Here is a 20,913-nt window from a genome sequence, read left to right as displayed (position 1 = left end):
GATTATCCCACTTTGTGGCAGCCACATAACCTCTTCTCTCCCTAATGGTTGAATGATTGCAAGCCCTTCATCATAGGCACCTGGTGTGATTATCCCACTTTGTGGCAGCCACATAACCTCTTCTCTCCCTAATGGTTGAATGATTGCAAGCCCTTCATCATAGGCACCTGGTGTGATTATCCCACTTTGTGGCAGCCACATAACCTCTTCTCTCCCTAATGGTTGAATGATTGCAAGCCCTTCATCATAGGCACCTGGTGTGATTATCCCACTTTGTGGCAGCCACATAACCTCTTCTCTCCCTAATGGTTGAATGATTGCAAGCCCTTCATCATAGGCACCTGGTGTGATTATCCCACTTTGTGGCAGCCACATAACCTCTTCTCTCCCTAGTGGTTGAATGATTGCAAGCCCTTCATCATAGGCACCTGGTGTGATTATCCCACTTTGTGGCAGCCACATAACCTCTTCTCTGCCCAGTCCATCTTTAGTGTATCTATCCACATGTTTCTCTAAATAATATTTTATAGATATCTAATGACCCGATATGGGTATGTATGTGCATCACTAACTGACAATCTCATACTTCTACATGTCTACATGAATCTGCACCAGAGTATCTTCAGGACTTATTCAGGCCATTTTCAACACAATACCAGTTGAGATCAATATTAAATGGAAAACTTCTAGTATCAAAACCAAGAACATAGCAATTTAAAAAGAGTTTTCAATACTCTGGTACAGTTCTGTGGAATAAGCTTCCACTACATGTAAAATCTGCTGAAAATATTAGAGTATTTAGGAAGAGATATCATGAGCATGTATGTGTTTCTAATAGATAATGGAATTTAGTATTTTAAAACTAAACATGTTAAAATAAACAGTAATTATTGCTATCTTCATATAATGTGCATTGTTATACTTTCCTTCAGAGGGCCTCAAGGGAGAATAGTTCTTGACTAATGAGTCACCCTCTATGAACAATTATTATCATTATTATTACTTCTATTGCAACAAGATGTGTTAACTTGCACTCAGATGTGGTCTCTATTTCCAACCATATCTAATGGCAGATTGGCATCATTTATACAAACTTAAAAATCTTTGATACCATGATATTTCTGTCAAAAGTGATCAAATTCTGTTAAGTAGATTTTCAGAAGATTTTTAAAGAATTAAAACTTCTTCCCGCAGAAGCACTCCACCACATTTGGTACAAATAGGTCATGTGGTTTTTGAGAAGTTTAAAATGTTGGAATTATACCCTTACAGCTATTTTCGACTGGCATCATCAAACTGGGAATTAAATCTCCAACTATTGATTGGGACTCTATAATAATTCACATCCTTACTCCACTCAGCTAGATCATCTCATACTGCTACATATGAGATAAATAAAACAATATGACAGTGAAGCATTATTTCATTACTTTGTTAGGCAGCGCATTTGCTTTTTGTAATGACAAATGTCTCTGAATTCAGATTAAGATACTGACTCAATGTATTTTTTTCTGTTTCTACAATAAAATGACATGAGATTTCACAATTCTAAAATCAATATAATTAAGATGACACAAAACTTGAAGATGCAGCTCTCATTTTTATTTAAAACATATCTTTTTACATGTATTCTTGAAATTTCCTTACATGCGAATGCTACCAACACACCAGCTGCTGTTGCTGCTGCATGCAGTCATCCCATTCAGTGTGAAAATATGCAAAAAGAAAAAGACCTAGTTATATTTTGTTTCAGAACAATTGCTTTCTGTGAGCATACACACTGAATACTTCATTTTGTTTCTACCAATATCATAGCAAATATAAAGGTTTTTATTAAAAATATTTATAAATAATTCAGCAAAATATATAACTTACACCAGATATCCACAATGACTTGAGTGGACATTGCTGAGGTCCCCTGACCACTAATCAACCCCTCACAGTAGACTTTCTGATTTGAGCTGTTCCTCATTACTACAAGTGTAATCTCACTGGTCAAAATATGCAGTCCATTTATATCTATTATGTCACTGTTGGTAACATTATCTGTCACTTGTTTGTTGCCTAGAAACCATCTGATTATTGGCATGGGCCTGGATGGACTGCTGATGCACTTCAGTGTTCGGGGATAGCTTTCATTAAACACAATCATTCCACCTGTTGAACCTTCCAGAATGATGCTGGTCACATAAACTAAGAAGAAAACAAAACCAGATTATTGCAAGTGATAGCACATACCTCTGAGATTTCAGACATAAATGTTTGCAGTGTATTCTCTGAGATATGGCTGATTTCAGCTATATTTTCAATGTATTTGGTAAACAACAGAATTTTATAATGAAATGGATATAAGGAAATGTATGCATTTTTCTTCCAAGTGCAAACATATTCCATGGTGATGATCAATCACAGTCAAATGCCAATTTCAAATAATGATTGTATTCAAACAACAGCTGAGTAGATCTGACATCTCATCTCTCTCTGAATGGGTTCAAGCCTCATCTTGGCCAACATGGGTATTTAAGAAAGCTTGGCAGTATAGCTTCCTGTGGTTTGCCAGTTCTTCCCTAGATTTACCAGGGTTATTTCTCCACCAAATATAATGGTCAATATATACAGCCTATCAAGTGCTGAAAACTGTCATTAAACCCACAAAACCAAACTATACAACACATCTGGCAGTCAATAAATTTAACAGGTGAGTGGTAACAGCATCAACAGTTAATTTAAGATATAAAGTGATGATCTGAAAAAACAGAACAAAATTTATAGAGTAAGCAAAAATCTATGGACTGTTCTTTAAATTAGATGCATAACAACCGATAACATAATCATATTTAAAAAAAGCACCGTGCTAAGGTAACTTGGTAGGAACCACTTATCTATGAGTGTTACATACAAGTGAAACTCCTGTACAGGAGAATTTGTCTTGAACATTAGAGTATCTCCCATTTCTCCAGTCATCCACTGAAATCTCCCATTTATACAAAATTATTACTAACAAATAATGTTTTTCATGTGATCACATTACTGTGAACTGGTTTAAGCAGGGCATGACAATGTAGTTGCTAATTTCATCATTTTTTATTCTGTCAGGGATGCAGGAGGTTGCGGGTTCAAACCCCAACCAAGTCATACCAAAGACTTTTAAAAATGGTTCTTGCAACTGCCTCGCTTGATGCTCAGCATTAAGAGGTAAGTGTTAGGACTGGTCGGCCTGCTGTCAGGATAATGTGACTGAGTGGGAAATAATGCCACATGTCTGCGGCATGAAGTTCCAGTGGTAATCATCATTATAAACGGGCACACTGCAAACATTATAGCAATATGAATCATACTGTTAAAGCTATGTTAACAATATATAAAAATACAAACACTATTCTGTCAGCAGGATCAACTGGCTTTAGTGTATTTGTGAGGTGGATTATAATATGTGTAAGCAAAAGTTGTTCTGAAAGGATTAACGAAGTTGACTGATTATGGCTGGGTTACTAGAGACCCCAATCAGCATAAAACAATAAATATTATTTTGATTGCCTCTTCAATGTAGGTTCTACTTTGTGCTTAAATTTGTTGTGTTGAGATGGATTTGGAGAGGACTGTCTCTGAATGCAAAAATACCAAGCAACTGGAATATCAAAAGAATTCACTGATGGATGAAAATGGCAATTTCATTTGTTTCAATGAAACATGACTGTATTCTAATCTTATCATAAAGAGATTCAACATTTTTCTAATCTGGGTTTCCTCTAAATATTCAAACCCCATTTTTTCACATTTTGACATTTCAGATGGAGTGTGGGTTCAGAGCAATTACATATAAAAAAATTGGAATTTGCCACCAACGTAAGATAGCTTGCCAGCAAGCCTAGCATTTTTAACACATTAACCCCTGAGCCAAACAGCTAGGCAGTCCCCTGAAGCATACTTGCAGAGATCACCTAGAGCAGTGTTAGCCTTTCCAGTGCCTGTATCCCTGAGACTAGCTGACAGCAATTGGATTGCAGATTTTTATAGAGGGGACTACTTACAATAAAATTGTTATTATTTTATTTGCATTCATTTAATTCAGCTGAAATTTGGCACGGCAGTTCTCAATAAACTTACATACATAATGGTATAAATTTAATGCTACATGCAGAAATAAAACTAATGCATGATGGTGAAAACAAATGATGTACTTGCCAATTTGCTTCTCTTGCCGTGAATAATCGATAAAATCCATTATGAATTCACAAAGAATTATTAACACCATCAACACATGAAATAATTATATTTTATGTACACAAAAATTTCACTTGTCGTCTCTTGTAAACTAAACATCCTGTGAATACTGTACACAAATGGGCATATTTTACTTGCTCTTTACTTACCTTTCTTCCTAAGAATTCTCACTGAAATTTTTCAAACTAATAAAACACTTAACAAACCTTGAACTATGAACACTCATGTTAACAACGTATATTTCCCAAACATTTATTTAACGATTATTCAAAAGAAAAAGAAGCTCCACGAAATCAAATGCATTTGCATCAGGGTCTAAATCCGTTGCTGGTCCTTGGTAAGTTGGTATAGCCTCTTGTCAATGTGTGTTTTATCATTTACGATCATTGATCAGCTCTACTTTCATTTTCTTCTTCTTCTTCAACATTCTCATTTTCGTCACTACCGCTGTTATTTTCAGTAGCTTTTTCGATGTCACTATCAATCTCGTCTGATTAAAATCCAGAAAATTATCCATCACAATCCGTCAAGAAAAAGTCTGCTCCTAGAGGCTGATTCTCATCAATTTGCATCATTTTAAAATCGAAATATTTTCACTAAATCAACTGATATCGAAGTGAAAAAAATTTCCCGCTGTTCAGCAATGTGCGCTCTATCTATGTAAGCTAAAATTTGATTGGTTAAACTGCCTGCATTAGTAGGAAATGGCTTTAAATCAACCAATGGTTTGCGCCGAGTTAACTCGTCGTGCGGGAGAAAGGCCTTGCTAAATACTGCCTCTTAAACTCGGCGCTCGGGAGACAAGCTATGCAAACTCAGCCACTTTAGCGAGGCACGCGGGAGATCAGGGGTGTAAAGTACGACGAGTATACTCGTCGCCAGGGGTTATGTTATATCGACTTATACCTGCATGAAATTGATAAGAAAACTATTTTTTTCTCAAAAATGGCAAGTATTATATTTGTTATGTCTTTCATCCACTGACAGACTAGATGAAACTTCGCATAGATGAAACCTGACTGGGGTACTCGCCATTTGCGTTAATAGTCACATGAATTCACAACTCTCAAACAACAACATCAGAAGTCCAGTAGTTATGTGATATCAACAACAAACTCCTTTTTAATGTCATTGTACAAAATTTCAATTATATTAAATGAAAGTCTGATACCTTTTGTAAAAACCAGAAAGAACATAATTCTCAACATATTTATTTCGAGGACAACTACAAGAAATTTTGCCAGTCTGAGTGATCAAGCAGTGTAGTCTGGTTCCCTGCTTCGTTTGCTCCCTGCGTGAGAGAGCACATGTCAACGTGGTAGTCACGTGATTCAACAAAACTCTGGAAGTAGATCTCTGAATAAATATAGAGAATTTTTGTTCTTTCATTTTTGTATTTTTATTACAACCAGTATATGACTTTCATTTAATATTTTTTGTATAAAATATTTGAAAATGATGCTTGTAAGATTATGTGTGCTCATGCGACTAGCAATCAAAATTGCTAGTACCACCTCAAATTTCATCAACTCATTAGTTTTATTGTCTTTCAGCAGATGAAAAAATAACGATTTTAATACTCACAATTTCTGAGAAAACATAATTTTCATATCAATTTTATGCCGGTATAACTCGATTTAACAATGTTTAAGTTTGTTAGCCCATCCACTAAGCGGCTATGCTTTAACACACAGGTACTCAACACGAGTTGATGTTGAGAAAATAAACAATAATCTGAAGGAAAAAAATCATACAGAGTGACAAAAATACCTTAGATTAGCCACATGACCCGTTCTGACATAGCACCCTCTCAATCACATACATCGTATACCTGCGACTATTTTCAAAATAGGTAAACTATGTGGCACACACGTCAACGCCAAAATATGACTGGCTGAGAGAAGGTTATACTTATTGTCACATGAGCTCGGACTTGTCTCAGCAGTAAAAATTCGTGGAAATCACACATTTTGGAGCCTGCAACTTCAGTTTAGTACAACGCAGAAAAGTCAATGATGGCTTGATGAATAGAAAAATATCTCAGGAGTAAAACAAGCTATATAGCACGGTCGTGTGCCTTTAACGATGGAAATTGCAGAAGGAAATCATGGGTGGAACCAAGTATTTGGAAGTTACTTACCTTCTCTCTTATACAGTATGATAGAGAGGGTCATGGGGGTAATCTAAGGTATTTTTGTCACTGTACAATTTTTTTTCTTCAGATTAGATTTTTTTCTCTACATCAAGCTCGCGTCAAGCACCTGCGCTTTAACAACACCATGTTCTCCTCTTGTGATGCTAAACTGATTTGCATACCTTCCATATATAAAAGAATATGGATATCGAACTGTCTGTGAAACAAAAAGTCTACTAGACAAATCTAATCCACTGAGCGTTTGGATTGTCTCAACAAATATATTTATGGCAAGCACCCAAATGATCCATACTGCAACGTCCTAATATTCTGGTTCGAACTCGATAAATTTAACTCACGATCAGTTCAGTTAAGACTCAATTATGTAATTGTTGTGAGTGTCAAGTTGTGGAGGAAAATTCCTGGGGTTTTCCAGACTTTCAGCAATATTTGCAAAATTCAAGGACTTTTCACAGTCGAGAAAAAAAAAAGATAATTTCTCCCAACTTTTTCCTGATTTCCCAGTAGTGTGGGAACCCTGATAGTAACAACTGGTATAGATGGCTCTGATGCACACATTGATCACATCATTTACAGTGATTCCTAGAAATTTCACCTGGAAACTATCAGGAAATTCTTGTGTCACATTTTTAGGACCTATATGTGGGATATGATTAAATTAAGCTTGACACTAGAAGCAAGTTTAAGCTATCTTGGAATTCTCTGTGCCTAAAAGTCAAAAGCAACTGATGCGATTTCAGGGTATGGCTGAATATTATCTGAAATTCTGCTCAATTTTTTCAATAAATGCTGGGCTCCTGACCAACTTATTAAGTAAGAAGTCCAAGTTTTATTGGTCTGACAATTGTCAGGAGGCATTCAATAAATTAAAGGCCATCCTTACAAATGCATCAGTTCTTTCACCTCCAGATTTAAACCAAACATTTAAGATGTCTATTGATAGAAGTGATGTGGGGGCTGGTGGTGTATTTATTCAGGAAGATAAAAATGTCATGGATCATCCAGAATGTTATTTCACAAAAAAGTTAAATAAACATGAGAGAAATTATTCCACAGCTGAAGAGTGTTTGGCTTTAGCTTTGGCTTTACAACACGTTCAAGTGTATAATAATTCTGGTCTTCTTTTGTGGATATAGAAAGTGCTCATTATTTGGACTAAAATATTATTCTGGAACAGTTATAAATTATTCACAGAAATTCTGGAAAATGCTATCTTGACATAAAGGTGCTTGGAGGACAATTATATTTCCAGTTTTTAAATTTATAAGGAAGTTTTCATTCATTTAGGACTTTCATAGACCTTTATAAGGATTAGGTGGGAGTCACTTCGTAATACTTTAAATACCTCTCACATTTTCATTTATAACTTTGATAATCAAATTATTTGTTTTTCAAACTTGTTGGTTGTTTTGCATTTTTTTGTTACTTAGTTATGACAATAGAGGCATAACAATGGTCATGTGTACCAGGACCACATTATCAGGTTCCAAATATCATTGCTGATATCTTCCTACAATCAAAAAGTCCAGTGAAGCTAAAAAGCTGTTTTGGTCTTGCTAGGACTCTATGGTCACAAGCCTGAGTAACAGAAAAGAAGCAAAACCAACAAGTTCCAGAATAATATTATTGTCCAAATAATGAGCACTGAACAGTCCAAACATGTTTTTCCTCTTCAAAAGTATACAAGTACAACATAACATACACCTGCAGACTTACAACAGAAACACGATAAGTGTGAAAGACTCCAAAAATTGGAATGAAACCGAATGTTTAATTTTCTCCTTATGTACACTGTATATTGCGACTGTACTTTGCTATAGACCCCATGTGACAGCATACACTATTTGATGAACTAAGCATATTCATGTGACCTTTGACAACCAATGGAAAACCACAGAATGATTCTCTAAACTTCCATATCTCATCAGTCACCGAGAAACTATGCCATAGGTGCCATTCTAAGCCTTAGTATTACAATTATTTTTATAACTTTCAACAAATACATAAACATGCAATTTGCGTTCTTAACAGATTAAAATCATGTAAACACTTTATAGGAAAAGATATTTTATACAGTTTAGAGCCATGAATAAGAATCATAAAAATTAGATAAAATCATGTAACAGGAGTTACAAAAAAATATATAGATATACATAACAGTTTAACTGCATCTAGTGGTCATCTTGGCTTTAGCCATGAGACCCACCACATTCAAGATTGTATCTGCAAAGCTAAATCCTCAAGATAAAACTCGAGATGGCTGATGCTGCATGCTCAACAACAGCTTCTATTCCTATGTATATCTATATTTTTTGTAACTCCTGTTACATGGCATAATCTAAATTTTGTAATTTTTATTCATGGCTGTAAATTGTAGAGAGTATCTTTGTTTAGATTTTGCCTACGTGACCCAAGTCTGTTAGAGGGTGCAAACTTGCATAGGATCTATAAATCAATAATTATGTGTTAACAATTATTAATAATGATCCTAATAATAAGACTTAATGTCAACATGTATGGCATATATTATCTTAAAGTAATCATAGACAAAAATTAGCTATATACATAGCTATATAATATATTGTTTACAAATGACCATTACAATCTACAATTATGGATAAAAGTTAAACACACAATACAGATATACATAACAGCACAGACAGGATCATGCATGGCTAGAGCTTTTGACTTATCTACAGAAGAGAGGAAGTGTATGAGAACTCTGTCTCTGATTGTGACAGCCTATTGGCTCCTATGCATGATTGTGTCATAAGAATCACCAAACCATCCAATCTGAGCTGAGTAGTAAGTTCAAGTCATCTGAAAAGGCATGTTGCTCAACCTGAATGCTGAAGCAAAAACTATCAGAAAACATGTTAGTATTATAGCAGCTTCAGCAGGACCCTGACCAATAACTATAAAAAATTTTTTTATTGAGCCATAAGATCTAGGATAGATTCCAGTCTGCAACAGGGTGGGGGATTTTTGTTCTAATCAAATCAAAATTGGCTGGTAGGTCTGATATGTTTTTATTGTCACTGATATCTCTTCTGCCCTCATGTCAGATATCATGGAGTGGTAGCTCTTGATGGTGACTCAGGTGCCCAGTTTTTCTCTTCATAGAGCCAGAGAAAATTTTTCGCTAGATGAGGGACTAAGGCACTCAAAGGGACTATGTTATTGAGTAAGGGTGCAATGACAAGCCCCAAATTAATATAGTGCAATATGCCTAACCCTTATTGCAATACAGTTACAGTTAATGAAAATAATGAAATAACCACTATAACATTTACTACTTAATAATACATCTCTAAGTGATGTTACCATGTAAGCTTTCAGATAGTGAAATACATGTAGTAGGTAAATAGTAGGAGAATTCAAATAACCGAGACCCGTACCAAAATAAACATGTTTACTTCTATTAATAATGATCCTGATATTAAACCCATACACATAAGAGAATATTTTAACTATATATTAGCTGTTTACAAAATTTTAAAAAATCAATAAATTGGGTGAAGTAGAAAATAAATTTGATTTTGGACAAGGTTAAATCCAACATACAATGTTACATTACAATAGCATATAATGAATTTAAAAAAAAAAAAAATAGATCCAACTAACAAACAATGCAGATTAAATACACTTAACAATATATTGCCAGAAAAGGAAACCACAATATACCGATACCTTGGTATATCACTGCAACCCTATTAATGACTCAACACTAGTCCCTGAAAACATGCCCCTTTCCATCATAAGCATTCAGAGTGGAGGGCCATTTTGCTCTCCACATTCTCTCCACAATTGAAGGTCTACATTCTTTCTCTAGCAAGGATGTCCTGATAAGAGCCATAAAAGAAAGGATGGTCCAGAAAAGTTTGTAACACTTGTGACCATGGTTATTTTAAGCTATCAGTTTGGCCATAATATTCCCACTGGAATGGGGTTATCAGAATGTTCCTGCAATTCTAACCATCAATTTTCTGTTCTATCCAGGTACTAAGATTGATGGTGTTATGCAACTCCCAGCTAATTGTCAGTTCATCCATGACCCAAGCTTTAGGGCCCAGCAGCCAGGAAACAAAGGTGGCCAATTTGAGGTTCCACCTTGTTGCAAAAGGCCAATCATGAGATTCCCCAAACCCATTCCATATGGATAACCTGACCCCTTTGGGAAGTATGTTGACTATCACACTGAGTCTCCTGGGAAAGTGTCTGATACATATGTTGATTTTGACAACACTGATGAAGAAACCATCAAAACTTCAAACACAGGTTGGGCAATTTAGTGCCCCCTGTTTGAGAAGGTAAGCCACCACTATGGAATTGTCTGACATAATCATATCTGACTTCTTTCAGAGTCTTGTCTTTCTAGAACTGAAAACATTTATGACAGCTTTCATATATGGAGGTTGATGTTATAAGTCAGTTCACCAGTCTCCATTTACTGTTGACTGTATTCAAACTATGGCAACAAGTGGGCTCACAAACCATAAGTATGGCATCTGTACATACTAATACATTTGGTTGGGGCTTCACCAGAGGAATTCCTGCAATGTGCCAACAATGGTTGCACTTCTGACAGAGGAATGATCATACTCCATTTATGATATTGACTAAAAAAGGGTGATACTGAGCCAGCAAAGTCATTTGTAATGGGCACATATAAAGGTAGCCCAGTGGGATTAAATCCTTATTTGATGCCACATCTGTTAGATGTAGAGAGGAAGAAAAAGCACGGGTGAGATTAATGAAATTTGATGCTCCTCTGAAATAACTTGGATCATGCATTCATTTTGTGCAATAGGTTAATCCAATGTGAAGTGAACATACATGTTACAATCAAGTTAAGACTGACAGAGGGAATCAACACATTTGCCATCAAATGGGCAACTACTCTGTTAATGACCTAAGCAATCGTGGCCATTAAATTCTAGGGATGTTGGTTATGGAATTGTCTGAGTTTTCCCCCACCCAACAATGAAAATCACAAAGGAGGCCCAATCTATGATCAAAGATATGGTGACAATGTTCTGAGCCTGCTTCTATGCAATGAGAAAATCTCTGCTTTTTCTTCATCTAATGTCAGAAGTTCAGTATGATATGAGCTGGAATGTGTACCAGACTGTTCTGTTCTGTCTTGAATCACTCCATGTGGCAACAATTACACAATGCCAACAGCTCTCCATAATTGTAGAAATAAGAAGCTGTAGACCTGCCTATATGGACAGATCTATCACTAAGATCCCTGTAATTGTAATTGTAGTTGCAGGCATGTTAGGATGGACAATCTACCATAAAAATCTACTAACTGTACTGAGATGAAGCCATAAATCTGGCAAGACAGACAGATCTATCACTAACATACCCATAAGTGTAACTATGTAGCCGTTTGCACGTGAAGACAGAAAACCTGTCATTAAAATCTCTGTATCAAAATATGAAGCTGAACACCTGGCAGCATGGACAGATCATTCAGAAAGATTGCCTGACTGAAACAGATGGATTGGCTGGACAGAATGTTCAATTGGTTGTATGATCACAGATGGCTTTGGTCTGCTATAAGGTAGTAAAGGACAGATCTGTTGGAACGGTTAAAAAAAAACATGAACCCTGGACATACAGGTCTAAAGGCCACCTTCGGATATGCAGTGGGATTAAGGCTGCTTGGGGTGTCTCAAAATGGGGTTACTGTATCATAATTACTTGTAGGAGTTTTCAATTTCTTTGTGCTGGTCGACTTCATAAAACCGTAGTCTACACACTGTCTCAGATCACACTGCAGACACAGTGTTGCACTGGTGAAGTACATTTTGTACATGCAAGGAATGACTCATCTGTTTTCCTTAGCTTTGAACTTGTTGCATTTATTACACTTAGACAACAGGTTTCACTGAAATGACAAGATAAAAAAAACACAACCAAAAAGTATAAATTAATGATGCAGCATGTTAATAAGTGGATAAAACAACATCCATTGCTGACCTGATGAGTGGACGATGTGTGTGAAACCATGAATAGCAACATGAATCAGTGACTGTGTTGTACCATTAGGTCCAAGAATTGCTAAGTCCGAGAACGTGTAGAAAGTTTAGAAAATGTTCACAACCTTCAAAATAGATATTTACCACCCATTTAGAAGATTTATTAATCTGCATAAATCAAAAATCCTGTCTGAATGGTTCAAAGTTAACATAAGTTTGGCTTCAGATTCATGAGGAGTTTCATATGATGCTGTTGTATGGAAGCGAAGCATTAAAACTAACTCCTCCTGGTGTGGCAAGGGCAGGTAATGAGCAAGAGTTATTGCCCTTTGTTTATATGAGACAGAGAGTAAAGTCTTTTTAGTGGGGCTGGATTTTGGAAGATAGCAGGCTTATACAGGTAATGTTAATTTGGGACAGTATAGAAGGAGAAATGAAAATTTGTTCAGTAGATGTAATTTTTTTGTCCATCTGCATCCTAAAAATTGGGCCAATGAGATTTCTCCATCTTTTGAGGTCAAAACGTTTGTCTGACTAATTTTTGGTAATTTCCTGATCAATCCTGTTCTGATCTGTATTTTCTATGACATGTATGGTTTTATTCAAGCTATTTTTAAGTCTAAATTGATTACTTTTATGTAGTAAGGACTTCTAATTTTGGGACTACGCAAATGTGAGTTATCAATAATAATCCTTTTTAAATAATAGATCTTACGCTATACTGATCAACATGTACTCGACTATTTACTGTCAAATTGACTTTCAAAAGAATGTGTTTTCATACAATCATTTAGACAGAATAGGAATGCTGAGGTTTTCAAGATAGCTACAATGGCAAATGTACTGAATGATAGGCATTTCTAGGGGAGGATGAACCATCAAAACTTCATGATGAATGAATGTATCAAATTTCTGGGTATGGTGGCATTAAAAAGCCCAGAAACATCAAGCTTATCTACATAAATGGACCTTGAATAAATATGCCATGGTTTATAACATTCTTTCTGATAGCTTTGCAATATAAATAATACAATTTCCCAGAAAGCTGTCTTGGTGTTATATTGAAGAATGAAAAATATGTTCCAGGACTTTTTTGATCCAGGGATAAATTGAGATGAACATTTGCAATTATTTTAATGATAAAATGATAGAGAATAGGATTAGTGACCACAAGATTTTCATGACGGCAGCTTTACTATGTGTCTGATTGGTGCCATTTTCATTCAGAACCAACAAGACCTCAGAATAAAGAAATGTGTATCACACTGCATGACTTTTCACCTTATGGGTTGTGAGAAAAGAAGTACAAAAAAAAATGAAAGAATGATTCACTGATTTTTCAAGGGACACTATTATTATCTTGGTCTAATTGGAACTGATAACAACAGGAACTTTCTTATTCCATACAGTTTTTACTATCCTAACACAGTGAACAACATTCAACCCAGGCATGCCAGCCCTAATAAGACCTTCTCAGCAAGTCAGTCAATATTTAGACCAATTTCAGTAAGGTATAACATAATATTATGTACTGGTAAACTCACATACTAAATTTAAAAGATCAGAAGTATGATCAGAAAATGATGCAGTGGAAATAAATAAAATATTCAAACAAATTTGTAAAGAACGATTAACTAGCACAGTACAGTTTTGCAATGTGCAGTTCCAAACCCTGTGGAGTTCAACAAATGTTTTGCCATCTCTCAACTTGATGTAATTCTTGTCTTTTTGTTTTTCAACTTCACCTGATGTTGGCAATCATCTCTCCTGCCATGAGACATACTAATATGAACACATCATGTGCAATAAATATAATTGCTGCTCTTCCTGCATTTGTTCCAAAGAATCCTTTTTTATTCTTCTAAGCTGACTACTTCAACTTTCTTAAAGACTTATTGTCCAGTTCATCTACAACATGTATCACTTGTTGGATGCCTTTTGAGGAAATTCAATACACACAGTTTGATCATACAAACATTTTGCATGAAAATTATATGCAGTTTTAATCATATGAGGTACGCCTCTAAAGTTAGTTTGATTCCATAACAAACTCAACTGAATTTAATATGAAACAAATCAAACACCAATGAATCAGTAACTGGATTTTACTGTAACAATTGCATTTCTGTAATTTTTTAAATAATATTCTGCAAGTCTATATTTTAAAGGTCATTTCTGTAAAACTTGTGGTCAAATCATATAGGTTGGTAGATCTGTCAACCAATAACCATTTAGAATCACTGATGTTTGAGAAAGATGATGCTTATTAAGTTTTTTGGCCACAAATAAATTTCAATTGGCCTCTTTGCAGATTATTTTTCAATTTAAAAAAATGGTTCTAGTCATATCAGATGCCAGAAGACATAAATATTAAACATAAATATGGTTTACAATTAATATTCACCTATAATTAGCAGGGCACATATGTTGTTTGTGTGGCAATTTAAAGCATTCATTTTCAAATTAGGTTGACATTTTTCAGCGGCAGAACCAGTCTTTGCCTGGCAATTATTTAGGACTCAGTCCAACAATAAAAGAATCTGAACTCACCTTCTGTGCTTTTCAACAGTTCCATTAACTGATTAAATCACATTTTCAGCACACCAAATTTGCTTTTTCAACAGTTCCATGTCTACAGCACACCACATTATACCAAACTTTAGAAACAAGTAGAGACATCTCTTGAGCCACTGTTGTTCTCATATCAGAATTGAATATGGGTAGAGGGTTACAAACAATAATCCCAAATGATTTGGCTTGGACATATGTTATTTTAATGTTTGATAGGTAAAAGCTGATACAGCTGCTTGTGCACAAAAGATGACTTGCATCATATTGATAAAGACAAAAAGCAATTAGAGGGGTATTTGTTAAGGGACATAACTATTTTCACTACAAAATTTAAGAAATCTTTAACCAGGATTACAACTAAATCATACTAGATTTGTGGGACATCAACAACACAACATGATTCTGACTATGCAGTCTTTACATTGTTTGGGATTTTGTTTATTTATATGGGATCCCTGCTGTAAGTGCAAGATTTCAAGTATATATTTGATTGTATAAGTCCTTTATACTGAACAAACTATACATGCTGAATAATTCCCACTCAAGCAAAATATCAAACAAATGTGTCTCACCTACATCCATATGCTGACTTAAAAAAGCTTTAATGCAAAACTACAGCACTGCTGACCCTAATGTCATAATTTGCTGCCAAATAACTGATACAATTGCTAAGCATACTTACACAAACAGGCACAAAACAACTTCAACTATATTTACCTCTTACAAACAGATTAGGTTTGTTGGAGTCAACTTTCAGATTTGAGTCAATGTTGTATGCCTGACAAAAGATCACTTCATTGTGGTTTGTGTTACTGGGAGTGAAGATCAGACTGGTTCCACTGCCTATTAACCGAGATCCTATATACCAGCCTATATTAGGAGCAGGTCGACTGGTCCCCATTACACAGGTCAAGGTAAATTGTTCTCCAGCAGTAACATTCAGGGTGGATGTGATGTTCTGGTTGTTATACTGTAAAAATGCCTCTGTAACTCTGACTGAAATGATTCAATGGTAAACAACAGGTTTGAATTCCTTAAGGTTACAAGGTTACAAACATGTTACACATTCAATCAGATGTAAAGATGCATTTAAAACATCTATGATTTAGTCGTAATAATCCTGTTTAAAGCAAAATAAAGTGCATTTTATTTCAAGTCAGGGCATATATATATATATATATATATATATATATATATATATATATATATATATATATATGCAATCAGTAACTTGTGCTCTTATGTGATCATACAACAGACTGTAACTTATTCTCAAACATACATATAAAAACATAAAATACACACAGACGATAGCATATTATGACAAACAACTACAAACAGGGAAATATCATCAATATGAGAATGGAATTAAACAGTCTTAGTACACATACAGACACAACACAACATAATCAATGACAAAAACTAAAGTGAAAAAATTACTGGAACTGTGGCAACTGTACAACATATTTTATGATTAGCAATAGCATCACTGAAATTTAGAACATGGTACACCAAACATTCACATTACTAGGCCTTAGGTGAATCTTAAGGATGAGGCCTATCTAAGCTAAGATAGTACAAACTGCAGATTCTGTCATGTCAGTTGCTACCCTTGTAAATACTGTGAAGTAACATAGCCATCTTCAAACCTGCTTTTGCAAATGTATGTAACTTTTTTAACTTTCATTGTATTTTTTCCTTTTTTTAAACACGCTCTCTGGAGCATTATGTTACTTGATTGTTCTCAAATTATTTGCAAAGATAGATTTTATATGGTTCCAAGTTTATGTTTTATTACTCCACAGTCAGCAGAGGGGGGTCTTCTAATTTTTACTCTCCTTGGTGCCAATGGATGCAACAAAACCATGATGTGGGTCACATACAAATTTTTATACCAGTTGCTCCCCCTAGGCCCTGCTGTAAATATGGTAATTGCATGTAAGCACATATTTAAACAATGGTTTCTTAGGCCATTGATGTTAAACTAAGTATAGAAAGTTATAATTTTAATAAGTATGAATGGAAAAACTAAGTGTATGTGGCTCTCTATGGGGAAAACGACACAATGTCATCAACAATGTGTCGGCAAGTACCATTAGATACATGCTGATCGAGCTAGAAAGGGCAGAGCGCTATTCCATGTGAAATAGATGATGTTGGTGTACGGAGAAAAACACCATTATGTTGCCTGCATGGTAGCCCGGAAGCATGATACAAGATATGGTATAATCATTCCCTGCTGAATGCAAAACAAAAACGAGGGAAATTTCATGTTAGAGATTCAGATTATTATATATATATATATATATTGCCACTATCAATCATGAATGAGCTATGATGCAAATGTATCTGCACAGTAACCAATGACATTAGCAGGAATAATACAAAGCTAGGAAATGATCATTCATGAAATAAGTTACATAACAGCATTGCCAGCAACAAGGATGATCTTCATTTCAAACATTGTAACTATACGCTGTTATCATCTTGATTGTATCAGCTCATATATCATATATCTTAGTTTACTTCATTATATGTTACTTGTACATCTATGAACCAATCCCTATGAGACAAGCCCATCTTGGTCATTTTTCATCCGCAACAGAAAATAAAATAACTGTTGGTTATAAATCATTACCGGATGTCACAGATATGCGAAGCAAGGTAAACTCAACAGTTCAATCACAGTGCAAAAGACATTTTGGAATACCTGATGGCTGATGGGTCAACTAACTTCCACCACAAAAACCTCTGTTAGGCATGAAATATGACCCGCCTGTATGTCTTTGGTTGTAAAAAGTTCCTATATAGACACACACACAAACACAACATAACAATATATGGTTGTCAGTCAAGAGCATATTGGGCACAAAATAGGTATTCTGAGCTTATCATGATCAAATTTCCATGGCCTCGTTCAAAATCACAACTCGATGACCAGCTATATGCAGTGCTTGGCAAGATTCTCAGGGATCAGTAAGCTGCCAAATTTTATACCAAAAAACATCAAAGGTTATTAGAGGTCAAACCTGGATGTGCAGCATCGTTATTTGATCTTGATCGCCACGTACACCACTGTGTCATACCACTCAAAGAATTATCAAAGCTGTATCAGTATTTTCGTTATGCCAAAGATGAATCCATCATTGACAATGCCACATAAATGTATTCCACATGGTATTTTGAGACTCAGAGACATTGGCAAGTTTAAGATGGTCGAGTAAATGACATGCATGCTGCTTCTGTTTTATTTCCTATTGACCAGGATTTTCTCAGAATAAACTGTATAGCAGGCAGAAAGAATAATGAGTGGGTTATCAGAGACAAAATAGATCCAATGGGTGAGCAGAGGATACAGGATTGTCATCTGATGCATCACTAATGAATGTGTGATGCTGATCTCTTCCAGTAGGAGGGTGCAACACACTACCACTGACAGGGTGGTGATGGTGCATCTCCTCAATTGCAGGCAACAACATGCTATGGTATACTAAGCAAACAGTCATTATTCCTTGCATACAATGACTTACTGTAACTAGATATAAAATGATTTTTATAGTGTATTTCCAACCCCTGTGGATGTACATGAAGTAACCCCAAGTCCCTGAAGGAACCAAAATTGGAGGAAAAGGTTACTACAGAAAGATTTGGAGAAAAAAAACGAATGTAGGATGTAACACCATTACTGACAAATTATTGTAGAGACTGGGCTAAATTGAAGTTAAAAAATAATGCTACAGGCAAATTTCCTCTGGTGAATTTGGACCATGTCTGACCAAATCACCTGTAATCCTTGAAAAAGATGATCTGTGCTGGTTTTGCACATAACATACACACATAAAATACATAAACACATAAAATACCAAGGACAAGGCGAGCTGTACGAGGAATTACATCATACTGACAATTCTTCACTGTAAGAGAGGATGAATGCACATCAAAATGATGGTGTATTTGTTTGGCATGAAAAGTGAAAGCTCAACAACTGATGGGTTAGGTTTTGCTACTATTAAAATTGTTTTTTTATTTCAAAATAATTTATCAAAATAAACAGTAATAAAAAAAGTTATGCATTTCAAAGTCATGATTAAAATTTTTGAGCACAAACCACTATTTTCAACGATGAAACAAGTGATATTTAAAGGTTTTATTTAGTACTAATTTTAATCATCATTTTCTTCACTCAGTAAAATGAGGCCATTCAGATCAACACAACTGTTATTTAAGCCCAACTTCAAGTGCAATGCTATGTCAATGTAACTTTCTGTTCAGAAGGAGTAACAATACAAGGATATTCAATATGCCTAGTCTTTTAGTGCAACCCACATGTTGATATGATCGTATATACAGTTAGAATAGTGAAAAGATTTTCAAGATGGCCACTGTGATGGTTATGCTGGGTATCCAAGTGGCACCATTTTTATTCAGGTCAAACAAGACATCATAAGAATTTGTGGGTCGGTGCTTCTTCCCGGGGTTTTCCAGGGTTCTTCCTCCACCAGTTATTCTGGCAGCCATGTATAGCCAGCCTATCATGTGCTGAAAAATGGAGTTAAACCCTACAACAACAACAACAACAATCAGGAGAAAAGTCCAAAACACTTTCCATTCCGGAGAAGTAGCTATAGCAATAATTTTTACATGAGGATTGTGGTATACATACTGAATATCCAAGCATAACCTTTTTCATTAGGACCAACTAGACGTTGGGATGAATGTGTGTATACACTTTCATGGCAATCCTCCAAGTAGTTAAGGACCAGTAATCAAACAAAATTATGTTAATAGACAAACACACAAATAAACAACAGGCCATCCCTTAAACTCTTCTGGTCTATAACCCTCAAAGTTAAAAGTCTAAGAAAAAAGCAAATTAAAAACAAAAGCCCCTAGAAGAAATTGATGCTCCATTGGCTTAAAATGACTTTCAGGAATTCAAGAGCAACTACTTTTTTTCTGACTGCTGACTGTTCAAGCCATCTCAGATATTCTTGAGGGGTAAAATAGTAAAAAATTCTCTGTGGCAGCCAGGATACTGGCTGTAATATCCACATAATTTTCATTTACAACAAACCAGACAAGATTAGAATAATTTTGGTTAGAAGCCATAGTCAATATGACCATCCACTCAGGAGAATTAGCCACAGGAGTTTTAATACATTCATTGCAGCAGGCATATTTGTGGTCATAATGGATATCAGATCTATACTATTTTCATCTGGAACCAACTGAACATCACAAGTCTTTTAGTAAAAACCCATGTTGATATGACCAATTATTCAGGCAATGCAATAACAAGAAGATTTTAAAGATGGTGACTATGGTGGTTATATTAGGTTTTGAGCAGCACCATTTTCATTTAGGAACAATTAAACACCATAAGTCTTTTAGTAAAAACCCCATGTTTAAACAACCATCCAATCAGGAGGAGTAGTTTCAACAAGATTTTTTTAAAACTTCTGCAGTGATGGCAATACTGGTGATTACATCAGCTCCATTTTCATTTAGAACCATTGGGGCATCATAAAATGTCTTTCATTGAAAATCCAATTAAGACATGACCAGTAAGAATGGTAATATGGCTACTGTGCTGGCAATAATGATTTCTGTGCAACACCATTTTCCTGTATGACCATCTAGACATCAAAATAAGTCCTATGGCGAAAACCCCATGCTGATACTACTTTCCATTCAGGAGGAATAGCAATATCACAATTTTAAAAATGGTGGCCATACTGGACATCAGATCAACATTATGTTTATTTAACACTTGCTATAAAAAAGTCTTTTGTGAAAACTCCATGTTGATATTACCATCCACTCAGAAGGAGTTTAAAAAAATGATTCTCAAGATGCCTGCTGCTTTGGTCAAATTGGATGTCTGAGAAGAACCATTTTCATTTAGGACCAACCAGATCATGGGACAGATGCATGTGAAGAGTTTCATGGTAATTCTCCAAGTACTTAATTTAGGTG

At 35.3% G+C, this 20,913-nt stretch overlaps 1 protein-coding gene across 4 annotated transcripts in view; it reads right to left on the bottom strand.

The window, feature by feature from the left end:
* LOC149773275 (uncharacterized) overlaps positions 1 to 20,913 on the bottom strand; it is a 146,097-nt gene that overhangs the window by 57,086 nt on the left and 68,098 nt on the right. For all 4 annotated transcript variants that reach the window (XM_089946514.1, XM_089946516.1, XM_089946515.1 and 1 more), the window contains 2 exons: positions 15,655 to 15,933; positions 1,876 to 2,193 (listed from right to left, as the gene is read on the bottom strand). In XM_089946514.1, the coding sequence (XP_089802640.1) occupies positions 1,876 to 2,193; positions 15,655 to 15,933 (597 nt within the window). The remainder of the gene's footprint in view (positions 1 to 1,875; positions 2,194 to 15,654; positions 15,934 to 20,913) is intronic.

The sequence above is a fragment of the Sinohyriopsis cumingii genome, unplaced genomic scaffold, assembly GCF_028554795.1.
Source record: "Sinohyriopsis cumingii isolate HCF-2022 unplaced genomic scaffold, ASM2855479v2 utg000695l, whole genome shotgun sequence".
Classification (NCBI taxonomy): domain Eukaryota; kingdom Metazoa; phylum Mollusca; class Bivalvia; order Unionida; family Unionidae; genus Sinohyriopsis; species Sinohyriopsis cumingii.
This window is presented reverse-complemented; position numbering and strand designations above follow the sequence as displayed.